General features: G+C 40.4%; 1 protein-coding gene across 1 annotated transcript; it reads left to right on the forward strand.

The window, feature by feature from the left end:
- The first annotated feature begins 249 nt into the window (after positions 1 to 249).
- Positions 250 to 23,362, forward strand: efhd2 (EF-hand domain family, member D2). The gene is made up of 4 exons (XM_070968032.1): positions 250 to 823; positions 16,411 to 16,558; positions 16,642 to 16,776; positions 19,054 to 23,362. The coding sequence occupies exons 1-4, from the start codon at positions 537 to 539 to the stop codon at positions 19,183 to 19,185; spliced, it is 702 nt and encodes a 233-aa protein (XP_070824133.1). The 5' UTR covers positions 250 to 536; the 3' UTR covers positions 19,186 to 23,362.
- Positions 23,363 to 23,617: the final 255 nt, after the last annotated feature.

Genomic DNA, 23,617 nt, shown 5'->3' on the forward strand with positions numbered 1-23,617 from the left:
CTGACTGTGAACTAGTTCATTTGAATCTATGTGAACTGAACTTTCAGCCAGCTCTTGTAAAGTGTGAACTTGCACAACGCTGAACATCACCACCACCGTACACAAATCTACTGTACAAGACTGATCAGAAGAGCCAGAATACGGCCGGGTTTAGCTCGGGATGAGGTGAGTTGAAGTGAAACTCATCCACAGACATCTGCATCCGACTGTCTCTTTAAAAGGCGTGGTCACAGCGTGACAGAGCGACACAATGATACGTAGCTAATGAGACTCTATGAAACATACTGGAGTGGAAGCATTTATCTGAACTTAGGGCGTGAGCTCAGGGAATTAAGACTAAACGTTTGCTAAGCAGATATATTTGTGATCGATTTTCTTGGCTCTTGCCACAAATATCCCTGTACAGCCAGTACCAAGGCAGAAACAATCGGACAGAAGGCTGTCTGTGCCTTTGCGCGGACGCCTCCTCTGTTGGAGTTAGCTCACGTTAGATAACGTCCTTTCTTGATTTTTAGCTAACGTTTGCCAGTTTGAAAATGGCCACTGACGAGCTGTCGTCCAAACTCAGCCGTCGACTGCAGATCGAGGAAGGAAACGAGGAGCCTGTAGCCGTGGACGTCCCCGGACAGCAGAATGGGTCGGAAGAGAAACCGAGCACGGCAAACGCAGACACGGAACTGGGAGCTAAGCTGCTGCGGCGAGAGGAGCTGAACGAGGGCCACGGAGAACACCATCAGCCCAGCATGAGGGTGTTCAACCCTTACACCGAGTTCAAGGAGTTCTCCCGAAACCAGATCAAAGAAATGGAGAAGCTGTTCAAAACGTGAGTGTATGCATGAATAACGTCAAGTTACTGTCTGATATCCCAGGTGGGTCGGAGGCTAACTCTTAAACATGTCATCCTAATTCACATAAGTCAGTAGGTTTTGACGAGGAAGCAACGTGAAGATCACTCACATACGGAAGTGCTCATGTAGGTCACGTCTTCCTTTTTACTAACGTGGAAGGAGAAATATCACAGAATAACTCACAACTTAAATTCAAGGACAAGTGAGCGAGAAATGGTGTTGCCAACACAAAAGTTCAAAGAAGGAGCTGGATCACTGGAACCTAATGACATGATGGCCATTATGTTTTGCGGCATAAATGCTTAATCCTTGGACTAAAAAATAGATTGATAAAGAAAATAAGAAGAATTTAGGGTGGGGACATTATGTAAGTCAGTGATAAAATCCGTCATGTGCAATATTCTCAGTCTCCGTCCAGGACCTGATGTGTGGTTGATAAAAATGTTAAAAATTAACAGATGCTGTGAATTGTAATGAAATACATTTTAAGTGTAACTACACACACATTGACACAGCATAGCTTTGCCTTCAGAAAATCATGCATGGTGAGAGATTACAGATTGAATACAATTATTCCCCCTTATGCTGAACTCCATTTCTGTGACTTGAAGGCATAGTTGAACAAGGGGCGTGTGCCTCAAAGCAAGCTCCACTTCGGCTGCTAGTCTTTGTGTTGCCTGGCTTCAATGAACCCAGCATTGGTGATCCTGAATAAGCAGTATCATGAAACTGATTATGAGCAAGTTACGAGTATGTTCATGTGACAGAGGCAGAGGTGTTAATTATAAACATCATCACCAGAACCATGAATCAGGACGTTAACATGACAGGGTATCAAATGGTAATTCCCATGAGAAAATCCACTTTTAGTGATGGCAAGAACTGATATTCAGCAATATTCAACGTGTTACAATGGAGTAAGAAGCTGTAGAAACACTATGAATAATTTCCACATATCAAACGTAAGGCTTTAACCGAAACTAAACAACGGAGGGTTTAATTTTTACTTTGATTTATCATCGCCTGATGTTGCTCAGAGCTGCAATGATGTAATAAGAGAATTATAAAACTTTAAAAGATACTGAAATAACCTGGAATCCGTTGTGAAAAGAAGCAATCTTTGTGCAACATGCAGCTGCAATTGTTATCAAATATTTAGTGTCCTACACTATCCCTCTGTATGTTAGGGCTGTTTTAAAACCAGAGTCAAAAAATTATTCCACTGACCTACAAAAATATCCGTTCCTCCAGATGACTTGTAACTTTATTTTAAACAGTACATGTCACTGCCAGGATCCTGTAGCAATGAAGACTTCCTGTTTCCAGTGATGTGATTGAGCAGCATACAAGTAATGCAGTTTATCATTTAAGCAGGCATATGAATGGCACAGAGTATAACTGTTGCTTACATGTTTTCAGACAAACATTTAATTTGCCCATAAGGGTGAATTGCAGGGAAACTTGATTTTACCTCTGCTGACCACTACCAAACACAATTCTCATCCTTGTACAGTAAATACAGTTAACAAATCTGGGAATTTCTCACAAACCATATATCTATTATTACTAGCATCTATATGCTGTAACACATCTTTCTGTAACGAAGATACTTGTGCACTCTCTGCTGCTCCTTCTGGAATTGGCATTTCTTTCTAATGAAAGAACTTCATTCTGCATTGGGGTAAACTCACTCAGATTCACTCTGAGGTTTTGTTTTTGCATGTGTATGACTTCAGGCTGTTTCTGTGTGATGCTCTTTCCAGATTCTTCAGGTTCTTGTCATGTCTAGTCCTGTCCAGGCATTTGAAATGCACTATTTACTTACACAGACTCTGAATCAGAATCAGTCAGAAAAAGCTTTATTGGCAAGTACGATTTTAAACATACAAGGAATTTGTTTTGGTGAAGTTGGCAAATCTACTAAAAAATACTATTAAAAAGTACAAAATTTAACAATATAAATGTATATACACAAGTCTGTTTTAACAGAAGCACAGTCTGTTTTTTCAGAAACATGGTCAGTTTTTTTCAGAAAGAAATCAAAGCTGAGCATTAATGTAACACATAGAGTTATGGGAATAGAGGCAGAGGTGGAGTGTGAAGAGTGTTGGGAGTGGGGTTCCGGGCCTTGTTGATAAGGCTGACAGCAGATGGGAAAAAACTGTTCTTGTGGCGTGAGGTTTTGGGCCTGATGAACCGCAGCCTCCTGCCAGAGGGGAGTGTCTCAAAGAGTTTGTGTCCGAGGTGGGAGGGATCAGCCACAATCTTTCCTGCTCATCATTCTAGTGTGCCATAGCTATGCGTGGGATTTTTGAGTATGATGGGGAAGTGGGTGTGCCCCTTATCTGACCAATAAGTAAACAGATAGATGATTAGACTGTTAGCCTGTGTTTACTCCATAGCCAGTTCATTGCTGTACTAATCTCACCCAGTCACAAAATACATTGTGTGTGGTGCTGCTGTGGTACGCCATCTCGGCTTTGCAAACGCTGCAGATGACCAGATCATTTGTCCTCTTTTTAAAATATGTCCATACTTTTGACTTCTTTGAACGTTTTTTTTTTTTTTTTTTTGCTGTTTAGTGGTATCACCTCTGCCTTCTTCTCCATCCGAGATGTTAGAATGTCGAGACTCCGCCATTTGGTTTTTGAATGTAAAGCGTGTTTGCATAAATTGCGTAATCAACGGTATGTTGTACACGTCGACGTATAATTGACATGATTGATTCGGTCAATTAATTCGGGACAGTGCAAGTGGATTCCAAGGACAGGCTGTTTTAGAGTATCATTTTATACAGAAATAAAAATGGGTCTCGTCTGTACAAGTCTAGTTGGTTTAATATTTTAATACTTTTCCAAGTCCAGCTGATGCTCACTGGTAGACCTCCCATTTTTTTATTGTTGAAAGGAAGAAAGAAGGTGTTTAGGGACAAATCTGAAATGCCTCTATAGGCTTCAAGCCTCTGTGTATGTGTTTGACAGCTGACCCAGGCAAGGGCAGGTAAACGTTAATTATAGTCTCTATAGCAAGGACTAGGGCTGGGCGATAAGATCGATACCGATATGTCTCGCGATAGACGTGTCATCAATATCAATAAAAAATGCATTCGATAAAACATTCGATAATTTTTTTTTCTTCGTCAGAAGAAACCTGAAGTTGCGAATCGAGGTTGGTTGCATAAACAAAGGCACTCGCTCTCAGCTAACCGAGCAACGTAGGGAGTAATCGCTAATCGGTGAGAGAGACACGCTAACATGCCAATCATGTAACGGTATCAAGTTCGGTTGCGACATCGTTGTCTCGTGTTTGTTGCTCTGCGAGGAGTGAGATGAGAAATAGAAAGTGAGCGCTGAAAGAAGAAATTGTCGATAAAACAGGGAAAGTAAGCTCGCCGGTATGGCAGTTTTTTGGATTTTATAAGTCGGACCGTAGTTAGACCAATGTGGTCTGTAACTTATGCAAGACTGTCCTCCCCACCAAGACCGGTAATACCACAAACTTATTTAACCACCTCAGCCGCGCTCACTCTTTGGAGCGCAGCCGTATTCGCCAACGTCCGCCAGCACCACCGCACAAGCAGCTGACCACCATGCAGAGGTATCTGCTTCAGTGCCTGATGACAAATCATCTAAAAGGCACGAAGACGTAACGGAGGCAGCGGCATATCATAAAGCTAAAGACATGCTTCACTGAGCACTGAGGAGAAGCCAGGTTATAAACATCTCTTACACATGCTTTTTTTTTCTTTAAAAAAAAAAAAAAAGCACACTAGCAATAAAAATATAATTGAATAGTTCATGTATGTTTAGGGTAAGAAGAGTGAGTAAAGTTGTTCATATGTCTAGGCTGGTTTTATAGTTCAGTCAAGTCCACCTCAGTTTCTGCTATGTTTCCAAAACACTGCACATATCTGAAAACATTTTATTCACCAGAAGGTGAATCAGCTTGTGAACTTCCTGCACCAAACCTGCAGGAAAAAAGTTCTCAGGTTTCTCTCTGTTTACATTTTTATACTTTTTTTTTTACATTTATTATTTGAGTGTTTTCCACGGTTGTGTTGACATTTCCTTTCCTTTCTGCCTTGATAGCTGAGGGGATTATAATCAGAGGAAGGTTCAATTTAAAATAAAAATGTTTAAATTTAGTGTATTTTTCTCCCGGTCCTTATTTTACATAGGTCATAAAAAATATCAGTAATTATCGATATCGACCAATATAAAACACTTATATCGCAATAGAGTTTTCAGCCATATCGCCCAGCCCTAGCAAGGACATTGTAAAATGCCTGCTTTGGGGGAACTATCAAAGCATATATCCAGTGCAAAAGAATGACTTCGCTCAGAACTCGACTTCGCTCAGAACTTCATCCAAGTTTCAGTCCAAATCATGCCCTGTCTTTTTGATCATACATGCCTCTCTAGTGTTATGAACATAGAAGTGGTGCAATGAGACATACATTTTTATGCACCTGGTCAATCAGCTCAGAAATTCAGAGTTTCTGTGGTATTGTCAGATTTGCGAAGGTAAAAAAATCCTTTGACAGTTTTGTGGTTCATAAAGATAAAAAAGAGAACACAGTTTGATTTGAAGAAATAAAACACTGTTCAGCTTCCTTAATTGGAAACAAGGCCCTGTGTCTCTGTTTTTTTCCTCAGAAGTCTTTGGAAAGCAAATATCTCAAAATAGATGTGTGGATCCATGCCAACCAGTTAGACTGACTCGAGACAGAGTAGCCACAGGCAGCCATTGTCCTTGACCCCGTAAATGAAGATTCTGGGGCCAGTAGCTCAAACTTTGCTATATTGATGTTTTAATTTGTTATTTTTTCACCTTTATTACTGAAACATGTATTACTTGTCTGAAAGACACTCATCAATCCTGGAGAAGTGTAGGGATTGGATCAGTTACAACAGACCTTGAGATGATCATTTCCTGCAATCTGGTGAATTTTTATGTACCAATTTGTGCTTTTTAAGCATAAATTCCAAAGTCCTCTCCTGTTCTCAACATGAATGTAAAGGGAATTATGAGTCAAGTATGTGAAGGCATTACAGAATAAATCTTATTTATCCTTCAGTCAAAAGATGGGTAGCCTAGCCATTGGGACATTAATGTCCACCACTGTCTAACTGGTTAGACTTACCAGCATACAGCATACTATCTTTTCTCTTGTGTAGGAATTATACAACAAATGTAATTTCACCTTTCAAGAAGGATGCAGTAGCCTAGCCTTGCTAAGATTTGGTGGGGCAGTCAGGTCATGGGAATGGGGGGAGAATCCAAGGATAGAGGATGGCAGGTCAAGGGAGTTGAAGGATGGAGACAGGGGCCGAGAGTAATGCCCAGGGCTGGGGATGAGAGAGCAGCTGAAAAGGGATTGAGGAGTAGATTGTGACACTGACAACTTGCCTGTCATTGTGTTGTGTGTGTCAAGTGTTGTTGTCCTCAGCAAAATTCTGATTTGAAATCTCACTGCTCATGAAACTCTCATGAAACTCTTGGTTTTATTATTTCTATGCCATTCCAAGCATGTGAAAGTGTAGTGTGTGCTTTAGCAGGGTGTGCACGTAGGGCTGGGCAATTAAAAACGATAGCGATATGTCTCACGATAGACACGTCATCAATATCAATAAAAAATGCGTTCGATAAAACATTGGATAATTTTTTTTTTTCTTCGTCAGAAGAAACCTGTAGTTGCAAAGCGAGGTTGCATAAACAAAGGCACTTGCTCTCAGGTAACCGAGCAACGTAGGGAGTAATCGCTAATCAGTGAGAGAGACACGCTAACACGCCAATCATGTAATACTATCGAGTTCGGTTGCGCCATGTCGTTGTCTCGTGTTTGATGCTTCACGAGGGGTGAGATGAGAAATAGAAAGTGAGCGCTGCAGTGAGCGAAGAAATTGTCGATAAGTCGATAAGAGAAGCCAGGTTATAAACATCTCTTACATGTGCGTTTTTTCCCCTTTTTTTTTTGGCTTTTTTTTTTTTTTTTTTTAAATAAACACGCAATAAAAATATAATTGAATAGTTCATGTGTGTTTAGAGTAAAAAGAGTGACTAAAGTTGTTAATATGTCTAGGCTGGTTTTATAGTTCAGTCAAGTCTACCTCAGTTTCTGCTATGTTTCCAAAAGACTGCCATTTCGCCCAGCCCTATGTGCACGCCAATACAGGACAAATCACATCCCATATTGATCCAGTAAGTGACAGTACATCACTGGGAATTAAGTCATTTTTAGGACAAGGCCACTTTGGCGTTTGACAAATTCAAATATATTGGAGAATTGCAGCCAAAATGTAGGGCACCAAGGCCAAAACCAGTGGGGCAATGACAGTAAGTGATAATTACATTTTATGAAGACATAGCAAACAGGCTTTATTTCTATAATTTGACATTTCCACAAAATGCTGTCTCATTTATTTTTTAAAATGTGAAGTTTATAAATGTGTTCAAGGTGATCAAGATGAATCTAAATAAGTTTCAATTCAATTCAATATTCCTTTATTCGTCCCTCGAGGGGAAATTCCAAATTTCACAGTAGCATCAATAACAGAATAGAATACTAAAAGACAAAGTGCATGAAGTTAACACAAAGTATATACAAAAGGGTGTACTGGGAATAGTATTTACAGACTTTTATGTCCTAAAATATTGCACAGTTTACGGAGAAATATTGCACAGATTACAGGCTTTTATGTACTGAAATATTGCACAGATTATTGCCCAGGTTATTGCACAGATTGTTTCCCAAAAAATTGTTCAGTTCAAGACTCATGCAGCTATTTGCATTTTAGTCTGTCAACATAAGAGCATCACAAGAATCACAAAATCATTTTTTCCTCATTAAACACACTGATGAGAAACATCTCAAGGCGAGACGACTTGTCTCTTCTCTAGATACACTGCAGACACACAGCAGCTGACAGATGGCGGAGGCCATGTTATACAGACAAATATTGACGTTTTGTACTTATAAAAGGGAGAACGAGAGTGCTGAGCTTCCAGGTTTCCTCAGCAGTCATTAATAACACCATTAAGCACATCATGTTTAGGATAGTGGTAGTAGTAGTAGACAACCACGTCGTTAGATACTGAGTACAATTCAGCTCAAAATTAGATGATCAGCCACCATCAGATATCAACACCAACAGGCACTGTTTGACTGCAATAAAAATCTGTAGTCAGTGAATGTCTCTCTGGGCTCTCAGGGGAAAATATTACATCAGTCTAACAGGTTCAGAGGTTGTCATGAGGGATGGATCCTGGATGGAAAAGAGTGCAAGATGTCTATAAATGAGGCTGTAGAGACGAAGACTGCTCAGCTGAAGAGATACACCAACGATGCAGAGATCAAGAGAATCAGTGGTCTCCCAATATCCATCCAGGGTGTACTCCCAGCTGCACAAGGACCAACCCACCCAGAGCTTAGACTGAGCACTAACAGGAAGGGCATATGAAAGAAAGGGGCATCCCATAACACCAAAGCCAAGACCTGCCGGACCTAAGAGCAGCCCACAGCAACCACCCAGAACAGTGGGAAGACAAGTGTCAGTCCACAGTATTGCTTCTGAGGGAAACTTGAATGTTTAGTTGCCTTTATGGTTAGCAGACAGTTTAAAATGTAGCTATTATTTTCAAGAAATGACTGCCTATTAATTATTGCTCAGTGTGTGGCAGGTGGAATTAAATTGTCATTAATATTCCATATGTACAAATGGCCTGAATGACAAGAAAGAAAAGCAGGGTGAAAAGCCTGCTAATGTAGAGAGAGGGAGAGTAGGAGTGTAACAGTGCACTCGCAGTAATTCACGGTTTGGTGTGTTCCTTGGTTTTGGATTCATGGGTAAGATACTGTGATCCTCCCATACAGTGGACCAAAATGTCATGGCTTACAGGTGCTGCTCATAAAATTTGAATATCATGGAAAAGTTGATTTATTTCAGTAATTCCATTCAAAAAGTGAAACTTGGGGTTTTCAAGATGGCGGCTTGAGAGAGGGTCACGTTCGGGAGAGCTGGTGCACTAACTCACTATTTCTTTCATTTAACCCTGCAAAAATAGCACTCCAACCTCTTAATAGTTCATTAGCCTAACATGAACATTGACAGTTATTTTCTGAGACAATCCGACAGCATGCCACGTAAGAAAAATCAAGCTCTTGATGGTGTTGAACTTGGCCAGCAGGCTGGCGGCGCCCTCGCTGAAGCTAACACCATAGTCGACACCGGAGCAGGCGCTAGCTTACTGGCACTTCGTGAAGCAGTGGGTGAAATTACTGCCAACGTTTCCAGAGTTATCGACGAAAAGTTAGGCCCACTGTCAGAGGTCTTAAAAACACACCGAGAGGAGCTTGACAGCCACGAAAAGCGCATCACTGAGGCTGAAAAGAGAATTTCAGCACTGGAGGATACCACAGACCCGGTCGACGGAAAACTGAAAGCGCTAGAAAAGATGGTGTGTGAATTAAGTGAGCGAGCTGATGACCTGGAGAACAGAGGGCGACGTAAAAACATCCGCATCGTCGGACTTCCAGAGGAGGCTGAGGGAGAAGACCCGACTCAGTTCTTTGAGACCTGGCTCCCTAAAATCCTTCAAATTAAAACGAAATCAGGCGGAGTTAAGTTGGAGAGAGCACACCGCTCACTGGCCCCAAAGCCTCCCTCTACCCAGAGACCGCGGCCGGTGCTGGATAGGTTCCATAACTATCAAGATAAACAGCGTGTGATGAATGCGGCGTGGGAGATGGGACGGAAAGATCAAGCGCTGAAATATGAAGACGCGACGGTGATGATATTTCAAGACTTTTCTGCATCCGTTGTCCGTAGAAGAAAGGGATACGACGGGGTGAAGAAACAGCTGAGAGCACTCAGTGCCGATTACAGGCAAATCTACCCTGTGTCCCTGCGAGTCACCTGTCGCGGATCCACCAAGTTGTTCCATGACCCGCGGTGGCGAAATACGTCGAGTCACTGAAGGATACACTCCGTGACGATGTGTGAACATTAATCTGTAAGTTTTTTTTTTTTGTTTGTTTGTTTTCTCCTTTCTTTCTTTTTTCCTTTCATGCTGAACAGTGGATTCGTCGGACTTTTACGATGCTTTATAGCTAATCTGTGGATATACATTGAACTTGGAGCACTGAGACTGTTAGCTTTGTAGGCTCACTATAAGCAATGCCTCCCGACCTCCCAGACAGATATCTTTCTTTTGCTGTTAGAAAACCCTTTCACTCGAGCTCCTCTAAGTTTAGGAGGACAGTGTCTACGTTTAATGCCAATGTTAGGCAAGGAGAGCCTTAGATGCTCTGTTTTTTGTTCTTACAGTTATGGTGTTATGTTCTTGTTCTTTTTGGCTCACTCTGTTACAGACTACTTTGCGGGCGATATGTGTTCAGGCTTTATTTTATTTCATAGTCTATGATCGGGTTGGATTTGAGGCTGTGCACTTGGAACGTGAACGGTGTTCATACACCTGTTAAACGGAAAAAGATCCTTACTTTTCTTAAAAGGGAATGTGTTGATATAGCACTGTTGCAGGAAACGCACTTAAATGACAGTGAACGTTTGAAATTGCAACAAGGCGGTTTTGGACAGGTTTATTTTTCATCTTTTACGTCAAGAAGTAGAGGTGTGGCCATTTTAATCCAGAAAAGTGTACCATTCAAACTTATAGACTGTACAAAAGACACAGCAGGTTGCTACGTGATTGTGAGAGGCATACTTTATGGGGAAGAAATTGCTATAATGAATATTTACAATCCACCTGGATGCCCCAGTGAGCTCCTGACCACTTCCTTCTCTAAAGTGATAGATCTTAATATTAGAAACACATTTATTGGAGGAGATTTTAATTGCCATTTAAATCCCATTATGGATAAATCCCCACCTGGAAAATTATCACTTTCGCCTCAGGCCAGAACTGTCTCAGCACTTTGTGAGGACCTAGACTATATAGATGTATGGAGAGCCCAACACATAGCTGAGAAAGAATTTACTTTTTTCTCAAATGTTTACAAATCCTATACTAGGATTGACTACTTCTTCCTACCTAGAATCTTGCTGCAGTCAGTTATTTCTAGCTCTATAGGAAATATAGTTATTTCTGATCATGCTGCTTTGTTCATGCAATATAAATTAAGGAACCCAACCAAGCAAACTAGACACTGGAAGTTCAACCCTTCTATCCTAACAGACCATAAATTCATATCTTACTTTAGAGAAGAATTTCAGTCGTTCTGGTCTGTTAATTCAGCTTCTACCAATGACCCCTCGTTGCTGTGGGAAACATCTAAAGCCTTCTCAAGAGGTATTATTATATCTTATATGTCCACTAAGAGGCAAAGGCAGGACGAGCAAAGAAAAATCTTAGAGTCCAAACTGAAACATGCTGAGAAAGAATATGTTAAAAACCCATCTGTACAGAAGCTTAAAGAGATTTCTGCACTTAGGTGCACTTTAAACCTACTCTTGACAAAAGATGCAGAAGGTAAAATCAGACTTGCTAGACAAAAAATGTACGAACATGGGGATAAAGTAGGGAGATATTTATCATATCTGACGAAGAAAAAAGCAGATTCCCAAATTATTTCCTCAGTAGTAGACAGTCTGGGTAAGCAGGTTCTTAACACCAAAGCCATTAATAACACATTTAAAAATTTCTATGAAAATTTGTATAAATCTGGACTGCAAACTGATACTGCTGAAAAAATGAACACCTTTTTCTCCTCCCTTGATTTTCCTAGTTTATCTGATGACCAGAAAATATCCCTTGAAGCTCCTATATCTAAAAAGGAAGTGCTCAGTGCTATTAAAGGGTTACAATTTGGTAAAGCTCCAGGTCCGGACGGATTCAGCAGTGAATTCTACAAAGAGTTCCACGAATTATTGATTGACCCTCTTCTAGATATGTTTAATGACTCTTTTAAGAGTGGCATTTTACCGCAGTCTTTGAGAGAAGCGCACATCTCTCTAATTTTAAAAAAGGGCAAAATCCCCGAGGACTGTGCATCATACAGGCCCATCTCCCTGTTAAATGCTGATTTGAAACTCCTCTCCAAAATATTAGCAACAAGACCAGAAGGCTTACTCCCTATTCTTATAAATGGTGACCAAACTGGATTTATTAAAGGTCGTAATTCATACAATAATATGCGCAGATTACTAAATGCAATCCAAGTTTTTCAACAACAGTCTTTGAATGGTCTGGTGCTTTCTTTGGATGCCGAGAAGGCATTTGACTGTGTTGAAATGCCATACTTGTTCTACACATTACACAGGTTTGGCCTGGGTGAAAAATGTATTAATTGGATAAAGTTACTTTATACTAATCCCCTCTCAGCAGTGCTAACAAATGGGTTGCGTTCGTCTAATTTTCCAATTCTAAGAGGTACAAGGCAGGGATGTCCTCTATCGCCCTTGCTCTTTGCCCTGGCAATCGAACCACTCGCTGAGGCAATCAGGACAAATGAAAATATACATGGTCTCACTATTGACACTAGACAACACAAGATCACTCTTCATGCCGATGATGTCTTGATTGTTATGACTGAGCCTGAGGTATCTACCCCAGCCCTTATTGAGACCATCAATATGTTTAGTACTTTTTCTGGTTACAGAATAAATTTCAGTAAATCAGAAGTAATGCCATTAGGCAGCCTGAAACAGATACCCAAAACTCTGTCTCCTTTTCCTTTCAAATGGTCACCAGAAGGCTTTGTCTATTTGGGAATACGAATAACACCCTCCTTTGACCAATTATATAAAGCAAATTTCCCACCCATATTCGAGCACATAAGGTTGGACCTAGAGAGATGGAACACCCTCCCAATCTTCTGGTTAGGCCGTGTTGCACTTCTAAAAATGAACATCCTTCCTAGGTTACTTTACCCAATACAAATGATTCCAGTTATGTTCCTCCATAAGACCATCAAACAGCTAAATAGTTGGTTTAGTTCCTTTATATGGTCCAAGAAGAAACCACGCCTCAAAATAGCTACATTGGGTCTTTCTTCCACAGAAGGAGGTGTTGATCTCCCAGACATTAGGAAGTTCCAGCTTAGTGTTCACTTGCGTACCATAGCTGACTGGATGCATACTAAGTCCACATCTCTCTGGTTGGATGTAGAAAGTTCAATGTCCAAGTACCCTTTGAGTAATCTTTTGTTCATTAGAAAAAGTGCATCTTTGAAGTCTGCTTGTACTAACCCAATTACAATTTCTACAGTTAAGGCATGGCGTGCCATTAGAAAATTAGAGGGTAGATCTCAATTTACCTCTGTCTTCACTCCAATATGTGATAATCCTGATTTCCCTCCAGGAGTGATGAACGCTGACTTCCGTGTTTGGGTAAACAAAGGAATATCTACTTTACACAAATTATTGGAAGGTTCTACCATGATGTCTTTTAGGCAGCTGAAAGAGAAATATGGCATTCAACAAAAGGATTTTTTTTTTATATTTACAAGTAAGAAATTTTGTCACAAGAGACACCACAATCCTTTGGTGCCGAAATATTTCACATTTGGAGAGACAGCTTTTTCTACAGAAATCTGGTAGGTCTATTAGTTTATTCTATAATATCCTTAAGGGGTATAATATCACAAACACCTATTTTCTGAAAGGCTTATGGGAGAGAGAACTCAATGTTGAGATAACAGATGAAGGCTGGAACAATGCGTGGAAGAATGCAAAAATGTTGAGTGTGTAATCGAGTGAGAGCCATGCAACTTAAGCTCCTGCACAGGGCCCACATATCTCCCTCCCAACGTCACAAATTCAATCCTAATGCATCTCCACTGTGCCCCAAGTGTAAAATTGAAACTGGTAGTCTTACACATTGTTTGTGGCAATGTAGGAAAGTACAGCAGTTCTGGCAGGTCATAGGGCAGGAAATTAATAAGATTCTATCTACTAATAGAAACAACGAACCGTTATATTTGCTACTTGGCACATCTGATTTGTCCATCACTGACAAATTTAAAAGAAAACTTCACCAAACACTTGCTTTTTGTGCTAGAAAGTGCATTCTCCTGAATTGGATAGCGGATAAAGTTCCATCTAAGGCTCTGTGGCAAAGAGTGTTACTTGAATATGTTGCATTGGACTATCTGACGTGTAAACTGCATAACAAAGATGATGTTTTTCATAAAACATGGGAACCCTTCCTGTCATATATTGGTTTGAATATCTCCACCATTCTCGCAAGAGGGTTTGTATCTTAGTTCTGAATGCTCTGCCTCACACATGACACCTCGCCGTTTGGTTGACGTATTTGTGTTTCTATGTACCTCTCTCTGATCATTACTTATTTGTTTCTTTCTTTGAGTGGGAAATGACTCCAGAATCTCTCTCGCCTGTATAAATTCGAATTTTAATGTGTATGTGAGCCAAATGTATGTATGTTTGCTTGTTTGTATTGTTATATATGTTCTTGTTTTATCTCCTGAAAATTTAATAAATATATTAAAAAAAAAAGTGAAGCTTGTATATTATATTCATTCATTACACACAGACTGATATATTTCAAATGTTTAGTTCTTTAATTTTGATGATTTTAAACTAACAACTAATGAAAATCCAAAGTTCAGTATCTCAGAAAACTAGAATATCACTTAAGACTGATACAAAAAAAGGATTTCTAAAAATGTTGTCCAACTGAAAAGTATAAACATGAAAAGTATGAGCATGTACAGCACTCAGTACTTAGTTTGGGCTCCTTTTGCTTGAACTACTGCAGCAATGCGGCGTGGCATGGAGTCGATCAGGCTGTGGCACTGCTAAGGTGTTATGAGAGCCCAGGTTGCTTTGATGGTGGCCTTCAGCTCTTCTGCGTTGTTGAGTCTGGCATCTCGCATCTTCCTCTTCACAATACCCCATAGATTTTCTATGGTGTTAAGGTCAGGGGAGTTTGCTGGCCAATCAAGAACAGGGATACCATGGTCCTTAAACCTTAAAACTGGTAGCTTTGGCACTGTGAGCAGGTGCCAAGTCCTGTTGAAAAATGAAATCTGCATCTCCATAAAGTTGGTCAGCAGCAGGAAGCATGAAGTGCTCCAAAACTTCCTGATAGACAGCTGCATTGACCTTGGACCTAAGGAAACACAGTGGACCAACACCAGCAGATGACATGGCACCCCAAACCATCACTGACTGTGGAAACTTGACACTTGACCTCAGGCAATGTGGATTCTGTGCTTCTCTTCTCTTCTCTTCTCTTCTCTTCTCTTCTCTTCTCTTCTCTTCTCTTCTCTTCTCTTCTCTTCTCTTCTCTTCAGACTCTGGGACCTTGATTACCAAAGGACATGCAAAATTTACTTTCATCTGAGAACGTGACTTTGGACCACTCAGCAGCAGTCCAGTCCTTTTTGTCTTTAGCCCAGGTGAGACGCTTCTGATGCTGTCTCTTGTTCAAGAGTGGCTTGACACAAGGAATGCGACAGCTGAAACCCATGTCTTGCATACGTCTTTGAGTGGTGGTTCTTGAAGCACTGACTCCAGCTGCAGTCCACTCTTTGTGAATCTCCCCTGCAGTTTTGAATGGGTTTTGTCTCACTATCCTCTCCAGGGTGTGGTTATCTCTATTGCTTGTACACTTTTTTCTACCACATCTTTTCCTTCCCTTTGCTTTTCTACTAATGTGCTTGGACACAGAGCTCTGTGAACATCCAGCCTCTATAGCAATGACCTTTTGGGACTTGCCCTCCTTGTGCAAGGCGTCAATGATCGTCTTTTGGACAACTGTCAGGTCAGCAGTCTTCCCCATGATTGTGTAGCTTACAGAACTAGACTGAGAGACCATTTAAAGGCCGTTGCATGTGTTTTGAGTTAATTAGCTGATTAGAGTGTGGCACCAGATATCTTCAATATTGACTGTTTCCACAATATTCTAATTTTCTGGGATACTCAATTGGGGGTTTTCATTAGTTGTCAGATATAATCATCAATATAAAAAGAAGTAAATACTTGAAATATGTCGGTCTGTGTGAAATGAATGTATACATTATACAAATTTCACTTTTTGAATGGAACTGGAATGGAAAAATCAACTTTTCCATGATATTCTAATTTTATGACCAGCACCTGTAGATCTGGTCTCTGAATTGTGATTACTGTTCAGAGGTAGCAACACTGCATGAGCTTGACGCCTTGGGCGAAGACTAACATGATAAAGTTGATAAGCAGGTAAAACTTGGTCTTTAGAATTTCTGATCTGTGCGTGTGAGTACATTGACATGACTGTTTTGACAGTAATTGTTTGTACTGAAATGAAACAAAAAGTCGCATATTGAACTGAATGTTCTGTATAGGAGACATCCACTCAGGGAAGACGTGCATTATATTGCACTCAGTTGTATGCATGTTCCAGTGCAAACTGAAGACAGTGAAGTACTATCTAGAGTGGTACTAAAACATGTTGAATTTTTAAATATCATTTTTTCAACGCTATCAGCATCACAAGCAAAATTCAATTCACTGTCATTAGGCTGCAGGCAGAAGCCTGATATCTTAAACAGACCTCAAATTATCTGTAACAAACAGGTGTTGTGCTTAATTCTGTCCAGGTATGATGCTGGGAAAGACAACTACATCGACCTGATGGAACTTAAGCTGATGATGGAGAAGCTTGGAGCTCCACAGACACACCTCGGCTTGAAGAACATGATCAAGGAAGTGGACGAGGACCTGGACAATAAGCTCAGCTTCAGAGAGGTTAACCAGATTAGAATCTGTCACATGATGTAATATTCCTTCTGTCTGCATCAGTGTGACTCTGTTCTTCCTGTCCTGCTCAGTTCCTGCTGATCTTCAGGAAGGCAGCAGCAGGAGAGCTGGCAGAGGACAGTGGCCTCAGTGTCCTTGCTCGTCTTTCTGAAATCGATGTCTCCACAGAGGGGGTCAAAGGAGCCAAGACATTCTTTGAAGCCAAAGTGAGTTAACTCCCAAGTTCTTATACAACACTGAAAACTATTCAAAAATGTATTCCAGTTTTCATCTACAAATATAAACTAAAGGATAATGCCAAGGTGGATGCATGGACAAAAAAAATTACTATTTGAAAGCAAAGTCTTATTAATAACCTACAAGTATATGTGGAATGACACATAAGAAGAACAGAAGAGAAGAAGAAGAAATGTACTTTATTTATCACACATACTTAGTTGCACACTACATGCACACACGCCATGCTTCCGTGAAATTATTTTCTCCGCCTTTAACCCATCCTTGGTCTGTCCTTCCTCCGCGGCAGACCAGGAGCGATGGGCTGCCAACCAACAGCGGCACCCGGGGACCCAACTCTGTTCATCACCATTGGTCAGGTGGTGATCTTCTTGCATGTTTTTAGTGGGGGTTATTTAAGGAGGATACCCTGGGTGAACATGGGGAGAGCATGCAAACTCCACACAGAAAGGCCCCCTTTTTCCTCGAGCAGGCACTGAAGGCATCATGGAGGACACGCCACCAGCGCCCACAGCGGGATTCGAACCTGGACATTCTAGCTGTGAGGTGACAGTGTTACCACTTGTCCCACCGTGCCACCCAAGAAGTTGCTTAGGTGCTTAACCAGTCACACTAATAAGCAAACATCTTACGTTTCACTCACATTAAGTCTCGTAAACAGTTTTTGGAATTTGGGGACTAATTTAATCTATGATCCTACAGGAAGTTCTCGCACGTTCTCTTCTGTTCATTCATGTCATACAGATAATATCTGCATGTTGAAAAACTGTGGAAAACTTATGCAAAGACATGGAGTGACTCTGAATCTGAGTCTTAGAATGGTATTGCCTGGTTTTCACTCCAGTTCCAGGCTGTTGGCAGAGGGTTAATCTCTACCCAGCTATCCACTGACTATACTCCCTTATCCTTGAGGGTCATGGGCAGGGCAGGAGCTAATCCCAGCTGACAGTGGGTCACCAGTCCATGATGGAGCTGACACATAGGCTCTGTTCGGACTGCAGCACATAGGATTTGTTTCTCAAATAAGTTCTTTGAAACAGACTCTCTGCACTTTTTTTTTACAAGTTAACAAATTTGGGCTGGCAGTCTGAACAAGGCCATAGATAGCCCACCCAAATCTGTGTGGGCATATCCAGGCTGCATCCAGGTGAATTAAAGTCAAGACAGCAAAAAACACAGGAAATGCAATTTTTGCAAGTAAGATCCAAGCCACATTTGGCAGACCATCTACAGATGGGTCTCAGTCAGGGTGCACTGGTCGGTCCAATCGGATTTGTGTCCTTTACATCACTTGCAACGTGATGCTCAACTACGACGTAAAATGCAGAGTGGGGGTGTTTGATATTGGCCAGAATTTCCTGATATATGTAATTTTATATCATGGTAATGGTATATATCGCGGCATAGTAATTTTTATGTAAATTCAATTAAGAACATCTGAGCTTCAAAACAAAAGAATTAAAACAGTAAAACTCACTTCAAAATATAAGCTTCAAGGTTCCAAACAGAACAGAGATACAATATAGGTGCTTTATCTCCACCAACTGTTGCTCTCATGTCACATCAGCTGGATCAATACATCATGCTGCCCGCCCAGGATATATAGAAGAGACACCTTCTCACGTCCTGGAAATACTCAGTTTGGTTTAGATGAGGGGTGGAGCCTTTGTAGAGTGTGTGGAGGAGGAGGAGGACTCATCTGGAATCATAACTATTTTTGCATTGATATCAATACTACATGTATTTGGACGTATGCACAGTTACAATGAAAGACTGGAAAGCAACATACAGGCAAGCAGAAAAGAGCACGAAGCAGCAACACTCTTTATCAACACGTGCACTTCCTCACTGTGTAACAGTGCATGAATGGCACTGTGTAAATACAATTTAATAGCTCCTGCAGTGGAAACAGAATTGCCAAATTTCTACTGGTGGACACATTTCTACTCATGGAGTATACTATCATACTGTCCAGCCCTAATCCAGAGTGATGGAAGTACATCAGACTGGCTGAGCAGAATCCATGCTGTTACTAGCAGAGTGTTATGGAGGACAACACAGAGAACACAGTCTTCTGCAGGACATGTTGACAGCAGGATTGTTTATAGGGCAAGATGATGGATCTCCATTTCATCACTCCGTCTACAGGTGTTTGAAATTGAATTTTGATTCTCAAGTCCGAGACGAGGAGCTCCACCGTGGCTTTACTCTATCAGCTGACAGCTGTGTGTTTTCCTGTTTGACAGGTCCAGGCCATCAATGAATCCAACCGGTTTGAGGCAGAGATCCGCCAGGAGCAAGAGGCCAAGAAGAAGCAGGCTGAGGAGCAGAAACAGAGACGTGCTGCTTTCAAAGAACTGCAGTCTGCGTTCAAGTGACTGCCTCTCTCTTCTCTCAGGACCTGTCACCCTCTGTGCTGCACTAATGCTCTCAGTTTGTCAGCGTGTGTTTGAATGTTGTATGCCAGACAGTGGTCGTCCTGAGTCAAAAGCACAGGCCCGAAGTGTCTCACATGCTGGTCACTAGTCTACAATCCAATGGACTGAATACCTTAACAGATAAGGACTCATTGGTTCATCAGTCTAGAATCATCTGTTCACTCAGCTCTGTAGCTCAGTATCAAAAGTAAAGAAACATCAAACATCAAAAATACAGATTCATATACAAGTTTAGTGCAAATATAGCAGGATGGCCAGTAGTGCAGTCCTTACTAAGCTGAATGAATGGATGATTCTTACAGTATCTTTCATCCACCCAAAATCTGACAGCTTTTACTTAAATATCAACTCTGTGGCTAACTGTGTCTGTACAGTAAGGGTTGACCCACAGGGCTCCAGCAGAAACTGCTTGAAATGATTGTCATCATGACAACTTCCTTGAGTAGTAAAATGACCGGTGGATCTGTTACGCCAGTCTGCCTTCCAAAATTGTTTATGAATGTCTCACCTGTCCCTGGCAGAAGACGCACACATTAACCACATGCTGTGTGCTGTATTCACTCTAAACACTCAGCACCTGCTGTGTTTGATCTGCAAAAATGACCCCATGTCCAGTTCTTGGTATTTGCATCGACTAGTGATGAATGCACTTGTGACACTGTGCCAAAGTGTCTGCTTATTCAAGCTATGTTTGTCCACTCATTTCAGAACTTCTGTTAAATCCACAGTGATAGTTGCAGACATGTGATCCATCTGTCACACAAAATTCAGTCAGTATTAAATGTTGAACAAATAGCTGAGCTCTACATTTTTACTGTCAGCTCTTATTTTTGTACAATGTTGTTGGGTGGGTATTGACCACAGTAGTATCCAGTAGTTGTGTTTTGGGATGGTTGTCGTGGTTATTCTTCACCACCGTGTTTTGCACGGGCCCTCTGAAGTACAGACAGCTTTATAAGTTTTTTGCAGAAGCATCTTTCTTTTCTATTTTCAGCCATTATTTCTATCAGTTCTGTTAACATTTTTCTTCATGTACTTCAGTGCTGAGATCTGGGGATTTAATGACTTCCCTGTAGACCCTGCTTTAATTTGGAGGTCATAGCAACTACATGAGTCATGACACTGTTTGAAACTGTCAAAATCCGGAAGTGGAAGTTAAACATTGACCTGGTTTAAGAACTACTTCCTAGTTCCAGTTTGATGTGTTTATTGTAGTTAGTTATAAAAACAGACATTTAGCTTGTGTTCACTTCAGTTTTCATTTTCAGATCAGTGGATTAGTTTTTTACTACTACTAGAGCTCAGCAATGAAGTTAGTGAAGTGCTTTCATACCCGATAGGAATGATAGCCAAAACTAAGCAAATAAGGCCCAGGTTTTTTCTTTTTTTAAGGAAATGTTCCCACTGTATGCTCTCTGTTGGATGAACCTAGAAGTTTGACACAGAAGAGCAGTTAGACTAGTACCAGTGATGGTGTTAAAATCATGTAAAATCACGAGTAATGTAGATTTTGACCTTTTAGCAGTGTGGACAGAGTGTGTCAGTCCTTTGTGGGGGGATAAGGAAAGGGAATAGGGAGTGCCTGCAGAGATGTGACGATGCTTGCTTTCATGTGAATGCTGTACTTACATCTTAAGATGTGACTTCTTCTTACCAAGATCATCAAATCCTTGTTTGGAATTGAAACCAGCCTTGAATGCAAACAGCTCAGTTCCTGTTGTTCTTGTGAGTTCCAGCTTGTGGGGCTTGGGTCATGTCTGCAATCTGGTCAATCTTTTTAGCCAAGAGATTTGCACAATTTGCACTTACTTGGTCATTTCATGTAAGTGTCTTTATCAAGAGATAGTAGATTTAACCTTGACAGAATTGTTACTTTAATTTAACATGATCTTCTTAGCCTTCATAGCCTAATCATAAAGTCCATTGTAGAGTTAACGTTGCTCCATTCATTCTCTGACTAAGTGACAACAGTTGACTTCACATTTGTTGTCATGGTAATGTTACTGTAAGGCAGGTGCATTTTAAAAAGTGAGCAAACCTTTATCCACAGTGATTCCATCTGTGATGTTGAATCCCAAATATTCCCTCCCCTGACTTCTTAGGCAGTTTGGTGTCATGGTTACTTGTTTAGTGTTGCTCGCTAGTTTCACTAGTTTTTTGTGTAAATGAACAACAAATTGCCCCAGTTAATAACAGGGCGTGCAATAGGAGTGACAGTGCATTTTATAAATGCCTTGCAGTAATGTTATGGAGTGCTTTAGTACTAGTAATACACATCAAAAGTGTGAATTAGTGGTTTGTTTGTGACTCTACCTGAATGACAGATAATAGACTTCCACATGTGTGATCATTCCTGTCAACAGTGGAGCAGCAGTAGAAAAACTGCACTCTGTATCAGAAAATATTTTTATGAGTGATGTAATTAAGTAAGTGATGTATATTCAATCATGTGGCCTAGCCCTACATATATTTAAAAGTATTTGTAAAATGTCTATTGAACGGGTGTTTCCTTAAACCCACCAGCCAAATATCATATTTTATTTGATCTTCAGGATTATCACTTTAAATCATCGAAATCTGAAATTGTTAATTTTTGGGTCATGGCACAAAGTAATACACATTATTTTTTAAGACAAATTTGTTATCTTTAAATATTTGCTTTGGGACCTTTTTGTCAATGTACAAGGGAGAAACTTTTGGTTAGCACTGTGTAAATTAATATGCAAACACCCACATTGTTGTTATTGTAACAGTGATGTCTGTTAATGCATGCCAGCACTTGTGACTGAAGTGTTCATAATGAAAAATCAAACAAGTAATTCGTCACAGTATAGAAATACTCACTACACTCATCTTTAGGATGATGGTTTTCTTTGAAATTTCCTCCCACTTCATTGTTGACCCAACACAGCTCAGTTGGGTTTTGCAACTTCATCAGAAAGCTGGGAAGACATTTGGGGATTTCAGGGTTGAAACATGTTTTCTTGTGTAAAGTGGGTGATGGTCAGTGAGTAGTTGTGATTTGGGGTTTTGTTTTTCCTGGTGTGTATTATATACGTATACTGTAGGCTCATTGTTTTTGTTTTCACAGGAATCTCCCCTACACTATGGAGCGCTGGTGTGTTGGTTCTCTGCTGTAACAAGGCACTGGCAGCTGTAATATTTTGACTGTAGGTTTCTTTTGGTACTGATTTCCCCAAATTTCCTACATATTCAAAAGAAATATTAGTGTGTTTCTTTTGGTAAAATAAAAAGCAAAAATGATGAGCCTGAATTATATATGCAAATCTTCCATTGTTGTGTCACTTTGGTTGTTCTCTATTGATCTTGTCCAGGATTATGTTAACACTGTATTATGTAGTGGAGGGGTACCAGAAAACAAAAATATCATTCATTTTAAACTTCATTCCATGAAACATGACCTAATTACTGGTGGAACTGAGTTGAGTGCACACACAGTGGATTCCATGAATTGTTATCCTTCCACTGAAATGTCCTCCCACTTCATTCCTTAATGTCTTTATTGTTATCAGAACAGTGCCAAATGTTTGAACTACTGTCATTATGCCCAGTTGTGTGGAGCTTTTCTCTCTCCAGCAACAAAAATGTGAATGGAAATGATATTGACAATGATGTTGACAGAATATAGTTATTTGGAAAGCTATTGGCCAGTGTCATTATTTGCTTTTCACTCCGTTGTTAGTGCAGCATTCAATCATGCTATTCATATGAACAGTGCTTGAAGTCCATCAGTGGCATGGATGGATTTTTCTGGTACAGTTTTCATACTTTGCCACTGAAATGTACTTTACATAAATCCACTCGGTCTCAGAATCACTATGGAAGTTAAAGAACTTTAAATCTACACTCCCTCTGTTAGGAAACTCAACTATAAACTGTGTTGATTGTGAAAACTAAAATTGAATTTGGGGAGCTGAATAACAATCAGGGAGGGTAATTATTATGGTTTGTTTTTCATTTTGTTTTTCCTTGCTTGTTCTTTCTTACTATGTACTACAACTGTACTGTCTTGTATGCTGATAAGAAATGACTAATAGACCTCTATTCTGATTTTCAATAATATGCATCATTTTGTCGCAATAAATTGTCTACAGTGTGTGTCATCACCATCTTTGTGTCAATACCCAGAAAGACATTATTAAGGGGGTTATCCACCTGAAACTAATTAGTCTTTCTCTGGAGGTGCATCATAAAACCTTTCAATTGCTTGCCATAAATAAGGCTTATAATTTGCTTGAAATTTGAATCTTTAGCTGTGATTGATTACAGAGTGTGCTGCACGGTGGCGCAGCAGGTAGTGCGCGTGCCTCACAGCTAGAAGGTCGCCGGCTTGATTCCCAGGTCGGGCCTT

The sequence above is a fragment of the Chaetodon trifascialis genome, chromosome 8 (genome assembly GCF_039877785.1).
Source record: "Chaetodon trifascialis isolate fChaTrf1 chromosome 8, fChaTrf1.hap1, whole genome shotgun sequence".
Taxonomy (NCBI): domain Eukaryota; kingdom Metazoa; phylum Chordata; class Actinopteri; order Chaetodontiformes; family Chaetodontidae; genus Chaetodon; species Chaetodon trifascialis.

Coding starts and splice junctions, on each gene's coding strand:
- efhd2 (XM_070968032.1), top strand. CDS start 537: ATGGCCACTGACGAGCTGTCGTCCAAACTCAGCCGTCGACTGCAGATC. Junction 16,559..16,641: donor ATAAGCTCAGCTTCAGAGAG/GTTAACCAGATT, acceptor TGTCCTGCTCAG/TTCCTGCTGATCTTCAGGAA. Junction 16,777..19,053: donor AGACATTCTTTGAAGCCAAA/GTGAGTTAACTC, acceptor CCTGTTTGACAG/GTCCAGGCCATCAATGAATC.